The following is a 17,338-nucleotide window of genomic DNA, read 5'->3' as shown; positions in this document are numbered from 1 at the left end:
TCGCAGCGCCCGCCCCGCCCGCGCGGGGTCGCGTGGCGGCGCGCACGTCCGAGCCCGCCCGCGAGCGCGCGTTCGAGCCCCGGTCCCGGCCCGGCCGGTGCCAGAGGGAGGGACACGGCCAGCGTGAGTGTGATTTGGCCCAGCCTTCCTTTTCCTCCTCGGTTCCCCGCAGTCGGCTGCCCAGACAACCGCCGAATAGCTCCAAGAACGGCGATTCAGTAATTTCTCTAATGACCCTGTTCCACTGCTCCGGCAGCTTCTGTGTAAAAAAAGTCCTTCCTGATATTCTGAGGGAGCCTCCCGTGTTTCTTTTGTACCTATTGCCTCTTGTCCTGTCACCAGGCACTACTAGAAGAGCCTGGCTCTGTCTTCACACCTCCTCTAGGCAGGTATTGCTCTACATTTATGACACCCCTGAGCCTTCCTTCAGCAGGCTGCAGTGCCAGCTCCCCCAGCCTTTCCTCAGGGGAGATGCCCAGTCCCTCCATCATCTCTGCAGTTCTTCTCCAGACTCTTCATGGTGTGTCCGTGGGTGCTTGTAGTGGAGAGCCCACAGCTCACCAGCCGTGGCCTCAGCAGTGCTGAGGGAAGGCTCCCGTCCCTGAACCTCACCAGGCCTGGTCAGGCGGGGGCATGACAGTGGCTTGGGTTCAACTCAGGGACCAGCAGAGCCCTCAGGTCCTTCTCCGCAGAGCTGCTCTTCAGCACTTTGGCCCCTTGTGTGTCCTGGTGCATGAGGTTATTCCTCTCCAGGTATGGGACATTGCATTTTTTTTCACTGAACTTCATTATGTTCCTTTCAGCCCACATTTCCATCCTGTCGAAAGATTAAAGATTCAAAAGAGCCTTGAAACTTGTCTCAGTGATATCTGGTGAAAAGACAATAGGCAATGGGCATACATTGAAAGACAAATTCATTTAAACAAAGAAACATTTTTACAATGGGGGTGATTGAGTGCTGGAACAATGTGTGGAATGTGCATCCTTGGAGATGTTCAAAATCCAATCAGACAAAGTCCTGAGCAGACTGCAGAAATTGCTTCTGCTCTGAGCAGAGGTGTTTGACTGGGAATCTTCAGAGACCCCTCAGCCAAGCTGCTGCTACCACACAGAAGTCTGCATGGCTGGAGAGGCAGGACCGGTGGCCTGGATTGCAGATATACCCCAAGTGGACTATTAGGCCTTAATAGCCCTGGCAACCTCCCTTTGCACCCACACCTCGGACCTGCTCATAACTTGCTGTTGTCTTATGGTCTAACTTCTGAGTCTGTGCTGTTGCCTTTCTTGGGTGCTGTGGGACTGGGGATGCCCTTTCCCCAGCATCCCTGTTATTCAGCTTGATTCCTGTCCCTTAGGGAACAGAAGACAAGAAAAAGGGATATCAAGAGGAGAACAAACAACTTTCACTTTCTACAGATGCCATGCCATTAATGCAACATTTTAGCAAGTAATATAAACCCATTATTGTTTAAGCCTCTGAGACCTCTTCCACATAACCTTCTCTGGGGGTGGATTTTCCAGATGGAAGTATGTGCCTATGTGCTGTCTGGTGCAGATGAAGCAAACCTCATGTGGCTTTGTCAGTTTATGGATATATGGCAAAGATGGCATCAAAGAAGAAGCTTTAGGGAAAGGCCTTGTCAAAATCTGAGATTGGTATTTGACCCATGAGGTAGGCACATGGAGATTGATGCCACACCCTGGTTGCAGCTGAAGGAGGTAGCAAATTTATGACAATATTTTGATGTTCAGGTACTGTAAACATATAATCCCAATCATAATCTGGTTAACAACATGGGTAAACACCAGAGCTAAAAGCTATAAACTGAATTCTGAAATTCCCAAAAGAATACTGGTTTGCATTGTTGGAAAATGAGGCATCTACTTCTTTGTGCTCTGTTAATCTTGTGTGGAAAGCAGGAAATCACAAATGGCAAGGCTTGGTGCGTACTGCTTTGTGGGAACATGTGAACATGTGGATGCAATGTGATATAGAGAGTGCCTTTTGTGATATCTGTACATGTCTGCTAACAGGAACTGAGCCAGCGAGCTCCGACCCCCTTTCCCCTTGGCACAGGAGGAGGGGGTAGCGCCGGTGCCGGCGACCTCCAACCCCCTTTCCCCTTGGCGCACGTCAGGAGCGGCCGCTCCCCGCCTCAGCCACCGGCAGGCAGAGGGTAGCAGACAGAAGTGTGGACCCACGTCAAAGAATCAAGGTAAAGTAAGAAGGAAGGACCCCTTGTTTGTGTTTCCAAACTGTCTTTATTCTTCTCCATGACAGGAATGGCACACGTGCTGCAGTGTCGCAGTTTGAAGGGGAGGCAGAGGCAAAAGGGCGCAAAACAGAGAAAAACGGCAGCTTTTAAGGAGGGGGGGCTGTCTCCCAGGAGGAGACAGCCTAACAATAAATCAAGGGGTAGACAGGAGGGTTATGGGGGGGATAAATGTAAACATAAAACCAATAGGAAAGGGGAAAGGAAGAGTGCATAACAATGAGTGAAGGGAAATAACTGACAATGAAGCTTCTAGATAAATGGGTGTAGCAAATAATGACAGACAAGCTGCAGGGGCAGGGCTTGGAGGATGGACAGGGAAGGATCTAGAATGGTGAAAGGGGGGAAGACAGATGGTAAACAACTTTAGGGAGAGACTATTAGGAAAGCTGAACAGAGGGAATAGGAACAAACCATTACATTTTAAACAATTTCTTAAACAAATAAAATTCAAAACATCCACCGCCACAGGAGATAAGAAAGTATAATACATCATGCGAAAAGTCATGTCTCTGACTTTGGAAGGTCACATTACTGAGGAAAAATAATAGAAAAAAAATAATGGAAAAGTATTTTGGAAAAAAATCCCTTTATTTTTCAAATATGGAAACTATTGACTGAAAATAACAGCATGAAGAAAAAGCCCTCAGGAATTAACAGAGTCAAATTGCACGAATGCCATGAACACACTGTACAGTACTGATTTCCAGTTCTTCTTTGGGCAGAGCAGAAAAACATACAATTTCAGGTCAGCTTTCATGAGCAGCTCTGACTCCTGGAACAATGTGCAACATACATAAAGTGACATGTGGCCTAACTGAAAATCCATATTCTTCCTGGATTTTCTCTCTTCAAATTAGTATTGAAGAGGTATGTCCTTATCCAAGAGCTACTTGTGTATTTAACATTGACATAGCTCTCTGTTTCATCCCATCTGTAACGATTAGGAAGAGATCTGTTTGCAGATAGGAGAAACTTAGAAAGTTTCTGCAAGTAGAAGCAGCAGGACTGCAGTAAAGACTGCATAAGCTCACAAATATCTGGTAATTTTAAAAGACAGTGGATAAAATTATAAAAACCCTTTCAATTATCCAGTTTTGAAGGCTGAGTTAGTACAAGGTCAGCACTGGATTTGGAAGAAGTACAAGAAGTACAATTGTAGAATACTTGAGTATTCTACAAGAATACTCAAGTAGTATTCTTGACTGAGTTCTGAAAGCTTGGCCTTTGCCAAGACTGATGCAGTGTGGATGGGGGTCTTTGGGATGTGTACAGACAAGGACACAGTAGAGAGTTTTTTCTATACATTGAGAAGTTCTCATTTCATCACCAGAAGGTACAAGTCTAAATTGGCATGCATTGAGCTCCTTTCTCAGAAATCTGGCTTTGAAAGACTCATTTCTGGAATGATGTAGAACAGCCTCAGGGTTGTTTTTTTTTAAGTACAGGGTTAAATGAGTAAGTCAAGGTGGGCACCAAAATGAAATAAGCAGCTTTACACATAGTGAGACTGTAATATTTGCTTTTCTTCTTGGATTAGTAACAAAAAAATTGACTCTATGTATACATATGCTTGCACACATTCACCTCTTTCATATATATGTATAGATATATATGTAAGTATATGCAAATTTATGACAATATTTTGATGTTCAGATACTGTAAACAGATAATCCCAATCATAATCTGGTTAACAACATGGGTAAACACCAGAGCTAAAAGCTATAAACTGAATTCTGAAATTCCCAAAAGAATACTGGTTTGCATTGTTGGAAAATGAGGCATCTACTTGTCTGTGCTCTGTTAATCTTGTGTGGAAAGCAGGAAATCACAAATGGCAAGGCTTGGTGTGTACTGCTTTGTGGGAACATGTGAACATGTGGATGCAATGTGGTATAGAGAGTCCCTTTTGTGATATCTGTACATGTCTGCTAACAGGAACTAAAAACAGATTAGACTCCTGCTGAGTTTTATTAAAGTACCATTAGAATCCTTTCAGATAGCTTTTAGAAATGATTGGGTTGGAAAGACCCTTTGCGATATCTCTAAGCCAGAAAGCACGTGCATATATTATAAAGCCAGAAGGGACCCTTGTGACTGTCTAGTCTGTGTAACCCAAGCCATAGGACTTCCCAGAATTCATTCCCATTTGAGCTAGAATCCAATCCAATAATCTTCCGATTCATCCTTCAGTTTGCCCTTTTTATACCGGAAGTCAGTTCAGGATTAGAATTCAATGTTTTCTTGAAAAGTTGGACAAGTAGTCTGAAAAAAAAAAAAAGAAAACCAAGAAGCAGTTCAATATGGACAACTTGAAATTACCATACTTCAGTAGTAATAATCAACTGCACAAACACAAGCTGGGAAATTGCTTGATAGGCAGCAGTCCTGTTTAATATGATGTGGGAATTGTCATGTATTACCACTGGACTAGGGTCAGTGCTATCATGCGATTGTTAAAAAATAAAGCACTTCATTGGGTTTTATAAGCAGGTCTGTTCTTTATGAAGGTTTAGACTCATCAGCTGAGCAGTGTTATTGATAAGCTAGTGCTGTCTTAGGTCACTATAGATACAAGCTGATGCAGTGTATCTGAAAACTCTTTGATTAAGATCCAGTCCTCAGATAGAGCCATCTCATCAAAGCAAGAGTCTAACCTTGCTAGGAGTTAGGATAATATGAACAGACTTGAGTTTGCTGTATGTATGCATCAGGGGCAGTTATCCTGATCAGCCGATGCATAGCCTGCTAACAACCATGGTAACATGAGTCCAAGGTCTAAATCTTAATGTACAGGAAATATTCTTTCCTCAGTGCTCAGTAATAATAAATCTTTAGTTGGATTGTTGTGTCAAGTTTTAGTCATTCCACTTCAAGAAAGATGTGGAACAGCAAGGAGAATGTCCAGAGGAGAGGAACATGAATGATTATTACCTGTGATATATACGGGATCTGTTTAGTCTAGAAAGGAGAAGAGCAGACATTATAAAAGTATTCAAACAAGATAAAAAAAGTGCTACAAAGAGAAGGACAATCATTTGTTGTCCAGCTCACTTGTCTCCTGCTAGAGTAGATCTCTTGTCAAAATAAGCAACCTGCCTTCCACAGTCAGCAAACAACTTGCTGCCTTACAGTCTGGAGCTAGCCACTGCTAAACAGAACTACCACACACTTCTAGTTACCCTGTTCAGCTACCAGTCTTACATGAAAGAGATGCATTTGCGCATTAATCTCAGGTTCCAAATAATTGTCCAGGCCATAAAAATAGAATACTCTGACTTCAGGATGTAGCAGCACCAATATATAACCCTGGAGTTTCTGAACGACTAAAAAGAGCCTCATGATCTGGCCTTGAACATTTCAAGAAATGTGTTTGAGGAAACTTTATTAGTGCTGGTGATGGCAGCATGGGGAGGTGTGCAGTTGTGATTGGCAAAGTTGGCTCCAGCAATGCCTCTGAGGTGTTCCTTCCATGATGTGCACCTCTGAGTGTATGGTTATGGCTAGGGATGAAAAACATCAATGTGTAAAGCCAGGGTAGACGGGTGTAAGTGACATAGGGGGTTGGGAATAATGAGCAGATCTCAAGTGAAACCGGCCAGTTTAGATAGTACCTTGATGGGTCAGGAGGGTGCTCACTGCTATTCCTGCTCTTAGCCATTGTTAAAAGCAGGACAGCTACAATGCAGCAGCCCCAACACTGTGGATCCTTAACATCTTCCTGGTTAAGTTATAGACATTAATTTTTCTGGATGTTCATGGACCTGGATGTTATGGAACAAGTCCTAGTGGTCCTCTTCACTGGTGTGAGAGGTACCAGCTGTATTCCTGGCCATGCCAAGGAAGGGGGAGAGAGCATGGATGAAGCAGGTCCCTACTTCTATCTTTAGACTCTGAGATGTTATGCATGTAATTTGGGCTTATGTCCAAGTGTGTTAAACAGAAGCTGAATTCCATTTGGTAGGAATCGAAAAACATATCCTGAATTTTTAAGTCTGGGATTTGGGCAACCTGTGCAAGCTCTAAGAAGTGATTTGTCTCTGCCTATAAAAGCTAAGGATCTGTAAAAAGACAGAGGTGTTTGAAAGCACATTCTAGAGCAACGTGACTGAGGGGAAGTAACTTCTGAAAATATGCAGAGATGAGCACAGGAATAATTTCCTTAGCAATCCTGTGATGAGGAGTGAAACTGTTTTCTGAGCAAATCTTGCATGGAAGGGAGTCATTCCTGGATGTACCACCAGCTGCTCAGATGGGCAAATTGTTCTTAAACTTTGTGTTTCCCCTCCTGGTTTCAGCAGGATGAGAAGAGCTTGCTAAAGAGAAATTAAGTTAACTGGATTTTGGCAGAGCTTGGTACAGGGGAGAGCTATTTCAAGACTGAATAATGGATATAATAATTTTTTAACTTTTTGCTTCTTTCACAATCCTTTAGGATCTTCCACTAATGGGAAGCCTATTGATCCCTATTGGTGCTACCAGCCAGCTGTCCCTGCTGTATGATCCCACATTCCTTCAGGAAGTGGGTGACTCTAGTATCTGCAACAAAACAGGTTGCCAGTGGAGTTCTCAGGAAGCATCAAGTGCATATCTGTGCAAACACAGGACTGTGAGCAAGGAGGTAAATGCTAAAAGCTTGTTTGGATGAAGGTACTAACCAAGTGAAGAATTTGCAGCTGTATCTTGCAGGACAGAATTACAGCAACATTTTGGTGCCAGTCCACAGATTCAACTCACCTGGCTACTTAGTTCAGAAATAAAGGAGCTCCTAGTCCATCTCCTTCACTAGGTCTTCCTTACTCAGGTCTAACTATTGGGCCTCATAAGAATGACTAAATCAGGCTTTCTTTGCACTTTAATTTTCTCCTCTTTAATGACAGTCAGAGAGAAATAAGGGAGCAACAGGATTAGAGAAGACTGCATGTGGCAGAGGTGATAGAAAAGTGAGCGTCTTGCACAATGGATCTTTCTCTGTCCTCCACTCTGGACTTCTGTTTCACTTTTTACAGCATTAATCTGCACTCTGCTGCCCGATTTCACAGTGCTGTCTCCCTCCTGGAGTGCCTGTGGGTGTCATTCTGTGGGCAAACCAGGTGGGAGAGCTGTTCTTTGTCCTGTATCCCAGAATTACCAAGTTCGCAGTCTTGCGCATCCAGCTCATGCCGGGAGAGATGCTCCACAATGCCAGCCCCGAGAGAATCCCCCAGGACATTTGTAGTTGTTCTAAGACGGTCCCTGAAAAATCAGAGAGAAAAACAAAATAGAGTTTCATAGTAGCAGCTAACGGGATGAAGATTATTTCAAGAAACATCATCAGTGAAATTTTTTCTACTTTCTAAGTCATTCTAATAATGGATACTTCAACACTGGCAGGAAAATTACTCCCAGAGATCCTTCCTTGATTGACATCCTTGAGCTCAAGCTTCACATTCATTCCTGTTTTATTGCATTCCCAATTTATTACAGAAAAATTTTACATTTGACACAAATTAAGATGAAGGTTGTGTTTATATATGGACACTGTCTTTTCCAAAAACCTTGCACATCTGTTTCATTTAAGTTGCATTTGGTTTTAAGAAAAGTGCTGAAATTCTGGTGCAATCCTGTGACAGCACTTTTGTGGATGCAGATTTCCTCTGCATGGACAGCATGCAGTAAGACAAGGCACCAGATATTTTGTGCAAAATAGCACATCTAAAAGACCCTTTGCAATGAGACATTCTCCACAACCACAACAGTATGTCAGAGCTGCTGAAGCTGTCACCAGTCCAGTGTCGCATCAGATCCTTCAGTAGTAACAGCAGAGCCTGACTGAAATAATCTACGCTGAGTAAGCACAAGAAGTAACCTGGCTTATTAGGAAGCAGGGCTCTTCCCAGCCAAGTGTGTTCTTATGCACAGTCCACAGGAGAAGTGAAGGTTTTCCACAAAACTGTTTCCAACTGGTCAGCCATGGCTGGGAGCAGAGTTTGGCTGCTTTGGCTACAAACCAACAATACAAGATACAGAAGAGTAGAGGAGAACACTGACAGTGTATCCATCTGTCAGGATTTTGGTGTTTGAGAAGACAAAGAGGTGGGACTGTGCACAAATGCATTCTTCAATATGGTTCCTAAGAGCACCCCTATAAAATCACTTGTCCCAAGTGATTTTATTTAAAAGGGAAAGAAAACTGAAATGTAGCAGTGTGGCTGACTACTTGCACCCATGTAAACACTCTTCAACTTTGTGCAGCCCAGTGTCATCCCTCTTTCAGTGTTTGGTAACCCAAAACTATCATTCTGTAGTGTGGATTTGCTTATTATTGGCACAGCTTTTCCCTATGACTCTGCAAACAATTTCTGGATGCATTTTAAATAAAGCAAATGGACGACATTCTGTTTGGTCACCAGGCTGATCAGCAAGTGGCCTCTGATGCCTTGAGTCACTGAAACACATGGCAAAGGCTCCAGCATGGACAGAGAGGGCTACTGTGCAAAGGTCTCAGGGGATACAGGTGTGTTTTAAGCTTAATGGTACAGGTTAATGAGTGTTCTTTTAGCAGAGACATCAGGAGTACAGATGAGATCTGTAAGCACGGGCAGGAATGCACAGAAGTGCATGCCTGCTGGGCAAGGAACTTACAGAAACCAGTCCACAGCGATGATCAGTGTAATGTCTTCAGTAGGCAGCCCCACTGATGTCAGCACTATAACCATTGTCACCAGTCCTGCCTGGGGAATACCTGCAGCTCCGATGCTGGCTGCCGTGGCAGTGATGCTAGAGAGAATGGGAAAGCAGAGCTATCAGCAAAGGGAAGAAAAGAGCTGGTCGCACTTGCAGAAATGTCAGGAAGTAGCTCAAACTCATAATTGTCTTGGCAGCCTTTTTGCCCTGGTCACCAAGAAGGATGGTGACACATGGGACATCAAAACAATGCCAGGCTGCCCCTGCCAGACACCTCCTCATAAAAGACTGCACACCACAGCTTTTCCTAAGACCTGGACAGGCAAGAAGGGCTCAAGCGGAGCCTCAAACACATAGTGTCCACGTGTGCTTTGACACCTGGATTTATAGTACAACCCTTCTTTCCCATACTATTTTTTCCCTTATTGTCTCTTCTGAGCAAAAGAGGAACCTGATCACACCTCAGATAAGCCAACAAAACTGAAACCCTTTCTGTAGTCCCAAAACTCTTTCAAAAGTCACCTTATTGTGATGATTTGCCCAAAGTCAAGTTCATAGTTGTTGACTTGTGCAATGAAGATGGCTGCAAGGGCCTCGTACAGAGCAGTGCCGTCCATATTAATTGTGGCTCCCACAGGCAGCACAAACCTTGTGATGCGCCTGTCCACACCATTGTTTTCTTCCAGGCACCTGAAGGTTATGGGCAGAGTCGCTGAGCTGAAAGGAATTTACAAAACCACATGAATTGCATATATGCCAACTTTGGAAGAAGGACTAAGCCTGTGCCTGGTTTGTGACCTTACCCGCCTGCTTTTTCACCCTGCCACGTGAGCCAGAGGCCAGAAACTGCTAGAAGAAAGGACAGTCTAAGCAAGGCTTCCTCAGATATGATGCATGCTGCAGTTACACATTCTGACATGGCTTTTCTCAGGAGGTTGGAACAGGGGCTGTATAACCCTGAGGCTGATGATGCTGGTATAACACCAAAAGAAGGAGGATTCAGGGTACATAGGGCAGAGTCTCAAGACCAGAACTCCTTTTCTGCTATTAAAAAAACTTGAGCCCTTTCTCATCCCTCTCAGTCCATTAGACAAGAATGATACGTTTGAGAATATATCTTGCAGAGAAAGCAAAGAACTGTTTCTGAAAGAGAACATAAGCAGGAAAAATGCTGTGTGTTTTGGTTTGAGAATGTATGTGGAAGAGCCTGCTATGTGCTTGCCAGGACACCAAAATAAAAAGAAATATAGCACTTAGTGAAACAACAGTTATCTACCATCCCTTGCTTTGGCTGTGCAACATGGCAGTGTGAGTCATTGAACATACTGGTCTTGATGCTTTGCCCAGGTTTCTGGGAAGTTTAATGACAGCTGCATACAGTCTGTGTGCCTGGGATGTGAAATGTGTGCAAGTACATGTGAGAGGTATGTGCATGTGAAATAAGGCTGTGATTCAGCAGGATATTTGTCCTGAGCTCAGCATTTCAGTGGTAAGCAAAGTCATCCTCATGTTTGGTCAGGAGGAATATGGACCATTCACTGATGGTCAGAGCTGGTCCTGTGAATACGGCTCCTGAGGAGGGCAGTGGGAACCTTCCCACTCCCAAATGAGTTTGGCTGGTTCACTGCAAAAAGCTGTTAGTGCTAGAAATTGTGAGACCACAGTGCTGCATTGAGAGCAATGGAGAGCTGAGATGTAGTATCCTCATAGTATGAGCCCAGACCCCACTCCTACACAGCCATCATACCTGGAGGAGGTGCCCAGGGCTGTGATGAGAGCCTGCAGGAGCCCTGCAATGAACACCCAGGGGTTTCGGTGAGTGACAATGAAGTAGAGCAGAGGCAGGATGCAAAGGGCGTGAATGAGGAGTCCAACAATGACAGTGAGCGTGTACATCCCCAGCTGGCCTCCCATCACTGCTAAGTCATCCATCTCCAGGATTTTGCCCGCAATCAAAAACATGATCCCAACTGGAGCATACCTGTGACAGAAACACAAAGCTGATGGTCAGGACTGGCTCCCATACTTTCACACCAGCTTTAACACATGCTGTCTGGATAAATCCCCAATAAGCCAGCATACCGTAAGTGCTCACTGAGCCTAATCACTGGATTACACTTCTGGCTTCTTTTCTAGAAACCTGGAGAGAGCTGGGACTTGTTCATCACATGGTCAAAAATCAGCTCTTGGTGCATGCCTGGAGACCTCAGCATTCTGCTTTACACACAGCATGGGCAGTTTTCTCCTCTTTTTGGGTTTTCTACATTTCTACGACACTCTTTCTAGCATTGATAAGGAAGGTTATATAGAGAAACCTTCAGAGTCCCTTCCTTTCCTAACAGAGCTTGGGCTGACAGTATTTTTTTTTTCCTGAGAGGCACAGGAAAGTACAGGAGAAACAGGGAATCAGGGAGTAAAAGCAAGAGTATCCTATAGGCTCTGGGATATCAGCCTTGCTATCTTCAGATGCTCACATTTAGGGATTATGAATATCTAGGGATTCCAGATCTGGTGCAAAAAGGACTGGACACACCAACACCTGTGAAAGCAGCCATGGCTTATATAAAATCCCATTTTGAGGTATTCTACTATCTTTTCCATTCCTCGTGTCTTTTTCCCCCCATCCATAACAATGCAGCTGACAAGCAGCACTGAGGATCCACAGAAAAGAAGACATAAGTAAGATATGGAGAGAATAATGGGCACTAATATAATAATCAGACCAAAGAAAATTCCAGCTCCATGGCCACATCTCTCAGGGCTGGGACTCTGCAGCTCAAGAGCTCACATGCACCTCATGCACAAGGCTCAGAGTTCCACATGCCAAACTCCAGCTTAGCCTGGGAGGTTTGGAAAAGTTTCAGGAAAGGATTTAATAAATATTTCATTTCCTCTGACGTTCCTGTTAGAACACATCCTTGGCTGCAACCAGTGATCAGATCTCCCCAGGAAAAACAAGCTTCTGGGAGATGGTCTGCAGATTGTGGCTACCAGAAGGCATGCACAGACAGTGTCCCAAGTGTAACCAATGTTCTATACATAAACACCCTGCCTTCCTTCATCTAAAGGGAGGTCTAAGGAGGGGTGTTGAAGGTCTCTGGAGTAGTGCGCATGTCTACTTGTTCCATGGTGCTCATGCTCTTGCTTCTGTGCCTCCAGGCAAGTCTTACCTGTTCTTAGGAAAGAAAAGCCCCAAATTCTGGTTCAGACATGGAGTAAAAGATCCATGGAGTAAAAGATCCACGGAGTAAAAGGGGGGGTGTGGGGCTTCCCAACATCTCCTATGAGCTCAGGGATATTCTTCCCCTTTGTGCCTTTTTCTGTAAGGCCTGTTCTTCTGTGCTTGGGACTTTGCTTTCAGATACAAGACTGTGACTTATAAGACCAAGGAAAGGAAGTTGGACTGATCTAAAATGGGAGAGGGTGTCAGGCTGACAGATTTCTTCCCTATCAGACATTTGCATGTGTTCTGCCAAAGCTGCATCTGTCCTATTTTGCAGTACCTGGCAAAAGTTTGAGCCCTAATTGAGTAAAAAGCTTAAAATAACCATTTTTGGTAAAATGATGCCTTCTAGAGTAGACTTGTCTCAGCAATGCCTTGTTTGTCTGCACCATGTGTCATAGGCAGCCTTACACAGAAAGCAATGAGCAGCTGGGCTCCAGAGGAGTCATGATCTGGAAAGGATCTGAAAGGCAGTAACTTTGAGCTGATCCTCTCAGCCCAGCTCAGTTCTCAGAGCTACTGCATTACTGCATACAGCTGCCACCCTGAAAGCAGGAAAGGGGCAAAGGGTTACTGTGATTCATAGCTAAGTTAGACTCCTGGAACACAGCTGGATGGAAAGCTTTTGGTGAGAAACCCCCACACCCTACTCCTGTTGGTAAGGCTAAGAGATCATCCACTCCATCTTTCTGGTCTTCCAAGGATGTTTCCAGAAGCCTCAAGAAAAGCAAGTCCTGGTGTACCTGATATTTCTAAGGTAAAAACAAAAAGAACAGGAAATGAAATCTGAACAAATATCCCATCCAGACTTTTCCCTCCAGCTTGATGGAGCCAAAGTAGAGCTATGCCCATCTGCTTTTCCTGTCTTGTGCATGAAATCCTTAAAGCTACCCCACTTCTCATCATGTCAATGGAAACTGCACCTGCAGACCTCCTGCTCCAACCGGCCGTGCTCCTCACCAGATGATAATGGCCACCAGCCTCATGATGGCTTCGTTGAGGCAGTTAAAGAACTCCCGCAGGGGCCGTCCCTTCTGCTTCATGCTGCCGATCATCAAACCGAAGCACATGGAGAACACTACCAGCCCCAGCGCGTTCACCCCATTGGCTGAGCCTGGGATGGGAATGACTTCTTCCAAGGTCAGCACCTCAGAGATGGTTCCCAGGGCATGAGTGACATTCTCCATGATGCTGGTGAAATTCTCAGGCACAGGGATCTGAGTGGTTGCCACACCTGCTGTGGCATTGCTGCTGTGGAGGATGGTTCTGGTGAAGACCCTCGTGCTGTACTGAGTCTTGTACTGAAAAGACAGAGATTATCAAATGCACTCACAGGCTCCAGTTCAGATGATCAGGACACATGCTAGGCTCTTATATGCTTTGCCTGTTCTCAAGGTCCCCAGTTTAGTGCTTTCACCAGAAAGGTCAGAAAGTTCATATAACAGAAGGTCAAAAGAGACCATTAGAGCATCTCATGTCGCTACGACTGAGATATGCTGACTTCTCTGATAACCCTTTGTGCTGCTTCTAAGGGCACTAGCACTACAGAAGAGACAGATTCTTGGAGAATCTATTCCATATCACTGCCAGTCCAAGCCTGCAACCCGAGATCATGCAAACCCTTCCTGCCTCTGTGGGACGGGAGGGAGGTTGAAGACCGCATGTACAGACAGTTTGAAAAGCTTGCATGGGAGATGCTATAATACAGACTAACATTTGCAGTGCCTCCTGCAGCAGTCAGACCTGGGGAATAAAGTGCTAGTCTATCCCTCAGAGAAGTAGATAGGACCATGGTCCAGGGTACAAGGTGCAAAGATGAGATTTCATACCTGTTTGAAGCAGGCTTCTACCAGGTTGGGTGGGAACATATTCCTGCAGTAGATAAAAAAAGGAAAGAGTTATTGTCCTGTTGAAGTAGGAAGAAAACGTGGGCTTCCTGGCCAACTTCTTCGTCCTGGAGCAATGTCTGACGTCACAACTTTCACAATGTCCACTTAAGCCCTTTTGGTCTGACTGAGAGAAGAAAGGAATATGCTGATCTGGACCCAGCATCTCTTGCAACTAGTTAGACTTCCACTACATGTTTTCAGACTCCAGAAGGTTATTCAGGTATGTGGAAAGAGATGACACACATACTGTCCTGGGATATAGGTACATTGTAAAATCATCATCAAACCCAACTGAGCCTTGAAACAATACCATACTACAATGATTAATACACTGCCTTGCTCTCAGCCTCACCTCCACAGCTGTCGTGAGCTCTCTGTTATCTTGTACCTCAAAAACACGGCTTTATACTGCTTGAGATGATACAACTTTGCAATTCACTGAGTAAGGTCACAGCAAGGGAAGAAAAGGCAATGTCTTGGGACCACTTCCTTGATTTCCTTTTGTCATTGAAGATGGATATTTGCAGTAGCCTTTGCCAGGTGAATTTCTGAAAGCTAGGTAGCCCACTGATGGTTTTCATTACTTGTTTTGTTGAGTACACTGTGACCTCTTACATTAATACCTCTGGAGAAGGGCTGGACTCCAGGCCAAGCACTCAGTCTCAGAGTGGCAAAGCCAGTTAGCTAGACTAAGCTAGAAGTACTAGGTTTGCCAAGACTCAGCCTTTAACCTCTTTCCCTAAGACTGTATGCCTAAAGCTGTGATACTTCAAAAGGATGTTCCCTGGAGGAATGTAATCTCAGTGATATGGTCTCAACATGAGACCATCTTGTTTACCTACCTCACCAAGTCCATGAAGGCATCTGTGGTCTGCACCTGCTCAATTCTGCCTTCTCTGTGAAGTTTGTCCTTAGATCCTTTTCCTGGATGTATGATGATCACCATGAAGATGCCAATGAAGACAGCTATGATTGTGGTCACCATGTAGTAGATGATAGCCCGCATCCCCATCTTCCCTGAGACTCTGCTGTCCAGTGAGGCCATTCCTGGGGTGTCACACAGAGAGACAATGTGAGGATGCCCATCGTCTTAGAGAGAAAGGGAAAGCTTGAGGAAGATTCAAAGGGTGCAAGGCTCATGCATGATTTGGACAGGGAGCTAGGGTCTCTAGGAAGCACAGCCTACAAGGAACAGAATTTGGAGTTCCAGGGTGGTGTTGATATGGAAGAATGTGGCTTGTGGTCATGAAGAAGCATAGCACTGGTGGATCTTAGTCTGCATTTGGGAATGTAGCAATTTTCTTTTAAAGCTCTCAGAAGGGAAATAATCCCCTCCTAGTACACTGGGCCTTTCAATCCCTAATGGTGGGATGTTTCAGCAGGTGGAACACCTTGCAGTCCCTACTGCTGTCTGAAAACTTGTTTGTCATGTCTTACTTGAGGATCTGGGTAAAACAAGCTCTCCAGCTGGTGATCAATCCTTTTGAACTAACAAAAATTAACCTTCTCTAGGCTGGAGAAAACCTGAATTTTACTTGGGCAAGAAACTTGGAGACATTTGAAGTTATGTAGGATTAAATCCTTACTAGTGCTGGGCATTGGAACCACTGCATTGTATTTTCCCCAGTCTTCTAAGAGAAAGCACAAGGTCTTCTGCTTCTCTGCACTACTGCTGAGCCGGCAGGGGTCTCAGTGTGGATCACGTTCCCTATGGCTGTAGATTCAGGCTTGTCACTACTAGCCAAGCTAATCCAAGCACCTCCAGCTGGGTCACCAAGAGGTACCCGAATAACAGCTTTGCTGACCATTGTCTTGGCTGAAAGCAGCAGAAAGTACTTCTCACCTGTAATCAAGCTAGAGACAATGAGAGGAAGAACCAGCATCTGGAGCATACGCATCAGCAGCTCACCGGGGAAGGAGAAATACTTGATCTGGCGATAGGTCAGTTGGTAGGGTCGGAGGGAGAAGGCCAGGATAATCCCTGTGGATCAGCAAGGGATGAGAATGGAAGTGGGACAGTGTGATCCAGTGGTCTGTCCCTCAGTCCTACAATGTGGTTTTTCTCTTCTCATTTATTCTGACTTCCTCTTCTTTCCAAAGGAACAAATGCTCATTTTCTAGAAGGCTTTGATCCAGTTTTTATGGTATGCTCTCTCTCCCTCTGATGTATTTATGTGCAGAGGAGTCTTGAGCAAAACCACAGGTCTCCTTGTTCCCTGTCTATTGTTCTTCTGGAGTCTGTTCCCAGGAAGCTCATGAATACAAAATGCTGTGATGAGAGATATGATCTCACAGACTAAAATAAGTGTGACTACACAGTTCAGATTCTTTGTCTACTCACCTCTTAAAGCTGAATTCAGCCAGTTAGAGTCATGTAGCCTGGATCAAAAGCTAGGGACAACCTGATATTTGCTAAGCAGATTTGGTTTGCATTGTATCATGGCCATTTGCAGCATTTCCGGTCCTGTCAGGCTAAAGCTGTGGGACGAATCTGAAAAGCCCTTGTGCCTACAGCTGCACTCACAGGATGCGTCTGAAGAAACCTGGATGATTTACAAGGATTGGTTGAGTTGGACCATCAAACTCTTTCTATTATAGACTGTTTCTATACTGCGCTAGAAAGGATCAACAAGGACTCCCTCCCACATACATACTGTCTGTTGGGTCCCTTGATCTTGCACACAAAAGTACTCATGATGTAGGCAGCACTTTTAGCTGCCAGCTCATCAGCTTCAACTCCTCAGTCAAATCACTGTGATAAAATAAAAATCTTTGTAAAATAAACAACATTTCCCCATATTTATAAATGGTGCCTGGTGTTGCCACCAGCTCCATACCTAGTAGGACCGCAGCAATGGTGAACAGGACGAAGGCATTTCTCCTGAAGAAGCTTTTAGCGCTCTCAGCTGTGATGCTGTGCATCCGCTTCTTGGCCCGCGCCGCCCGCTTGCGCACAGCCTGCCGGAACTGCTGCACCCGGCTGTCGGCGTGAAGCCGCTTGGCTGCATCCTCGTTGAGGAACAGGCTGTTGACGTGGCTCTGCTCGCTCATGGTCAGCACAGCTGCTTAGTCCTCCAGGCACAGCTCTGCCTAGGCTGGGCAGGGAGAAATACAGGCAGGAAAGCATAAGCTGTGGTGCATCTTGTCTTCGTCTTTAGGTCATTTCCCTGGGGTCTGCTTATGAAGGTTTATTTAAAGTTGATTAATGACCTACTCTGACCATCTGCAAGGAGCAGCCCTTGGGGAAGGATATGTAAAGGGCTGCCAGGGTCTTGTCACTACTGCTT

General features: G+C 44.9%; 1 protein-coding gene across 10 annotated transcripts in view; it reads right to left on the bottom strand.

Moving 5' to 3' along the window:
- Window positions 1-2,843: 2,843 nt before the first annotated feature.
- LOC120496387 (excitatory amino acid transporter 4-like) overlaps window positions 2,844-17,338 on the bottom strand; it is a 38,771-nt gene continuing 24,276 nt past the window's right edge. For 6 of the 10 annotated variants that reach the window (XM_039696788.1, XM_039696787.1, XM_039696784.1 and 3 more), the window contains 9 exons: window positions 16,889-17,146; window positions 15,895-16,032; window positions 14,894-15,098; window positions 13,992-14,034; window positions 13,123-13,463; window positions 10,687-10,920; window positions 9,462-9,656; window positions 8,898-9,032; window positions 7,310-7,508 (listed from right to left, as the gene is read on the bottom strand). In XM_039696788.1, the coding sequence (XP_039552722.1) occupies window positions 7,310-7,508; window positions 8,898-9,032; window positions 9,462-9,656; window positions 10,687-10,920; window positions 13,123-13,463; window positions 13,992-14,034; window positions 14,894-15,098; window positions 15,895-16,032; window positions 16,889-17,102 (1,704 nt within the window). In that variant the 5' untranslated portion in view covers window positions 17,103-17,146. The other 4 variants (XM_039696793.1, XM_039696792.1, XM_039696791.1 and 1 more) reach the window with 4 other exon arrangements.

This window comes from Passer montanus, unplaced genomic scaffold (genome assembly GCF_014805655.1).
Source record: "Passer montanus isolate IOZ18808 unplaced genomic scaffold, ASM1480565v1 scaffold114, whole genome shotgun sequence".
NCBI lineage: Eukaryota > Metazoa > Chordata > Aves > Passeriformes > Passeridae > Passer > Passer montanus.
Note: the sequence above shows the minus strand (reverse complement) of the source record. Positions and strands in the feature narration are given on the sequence as shown.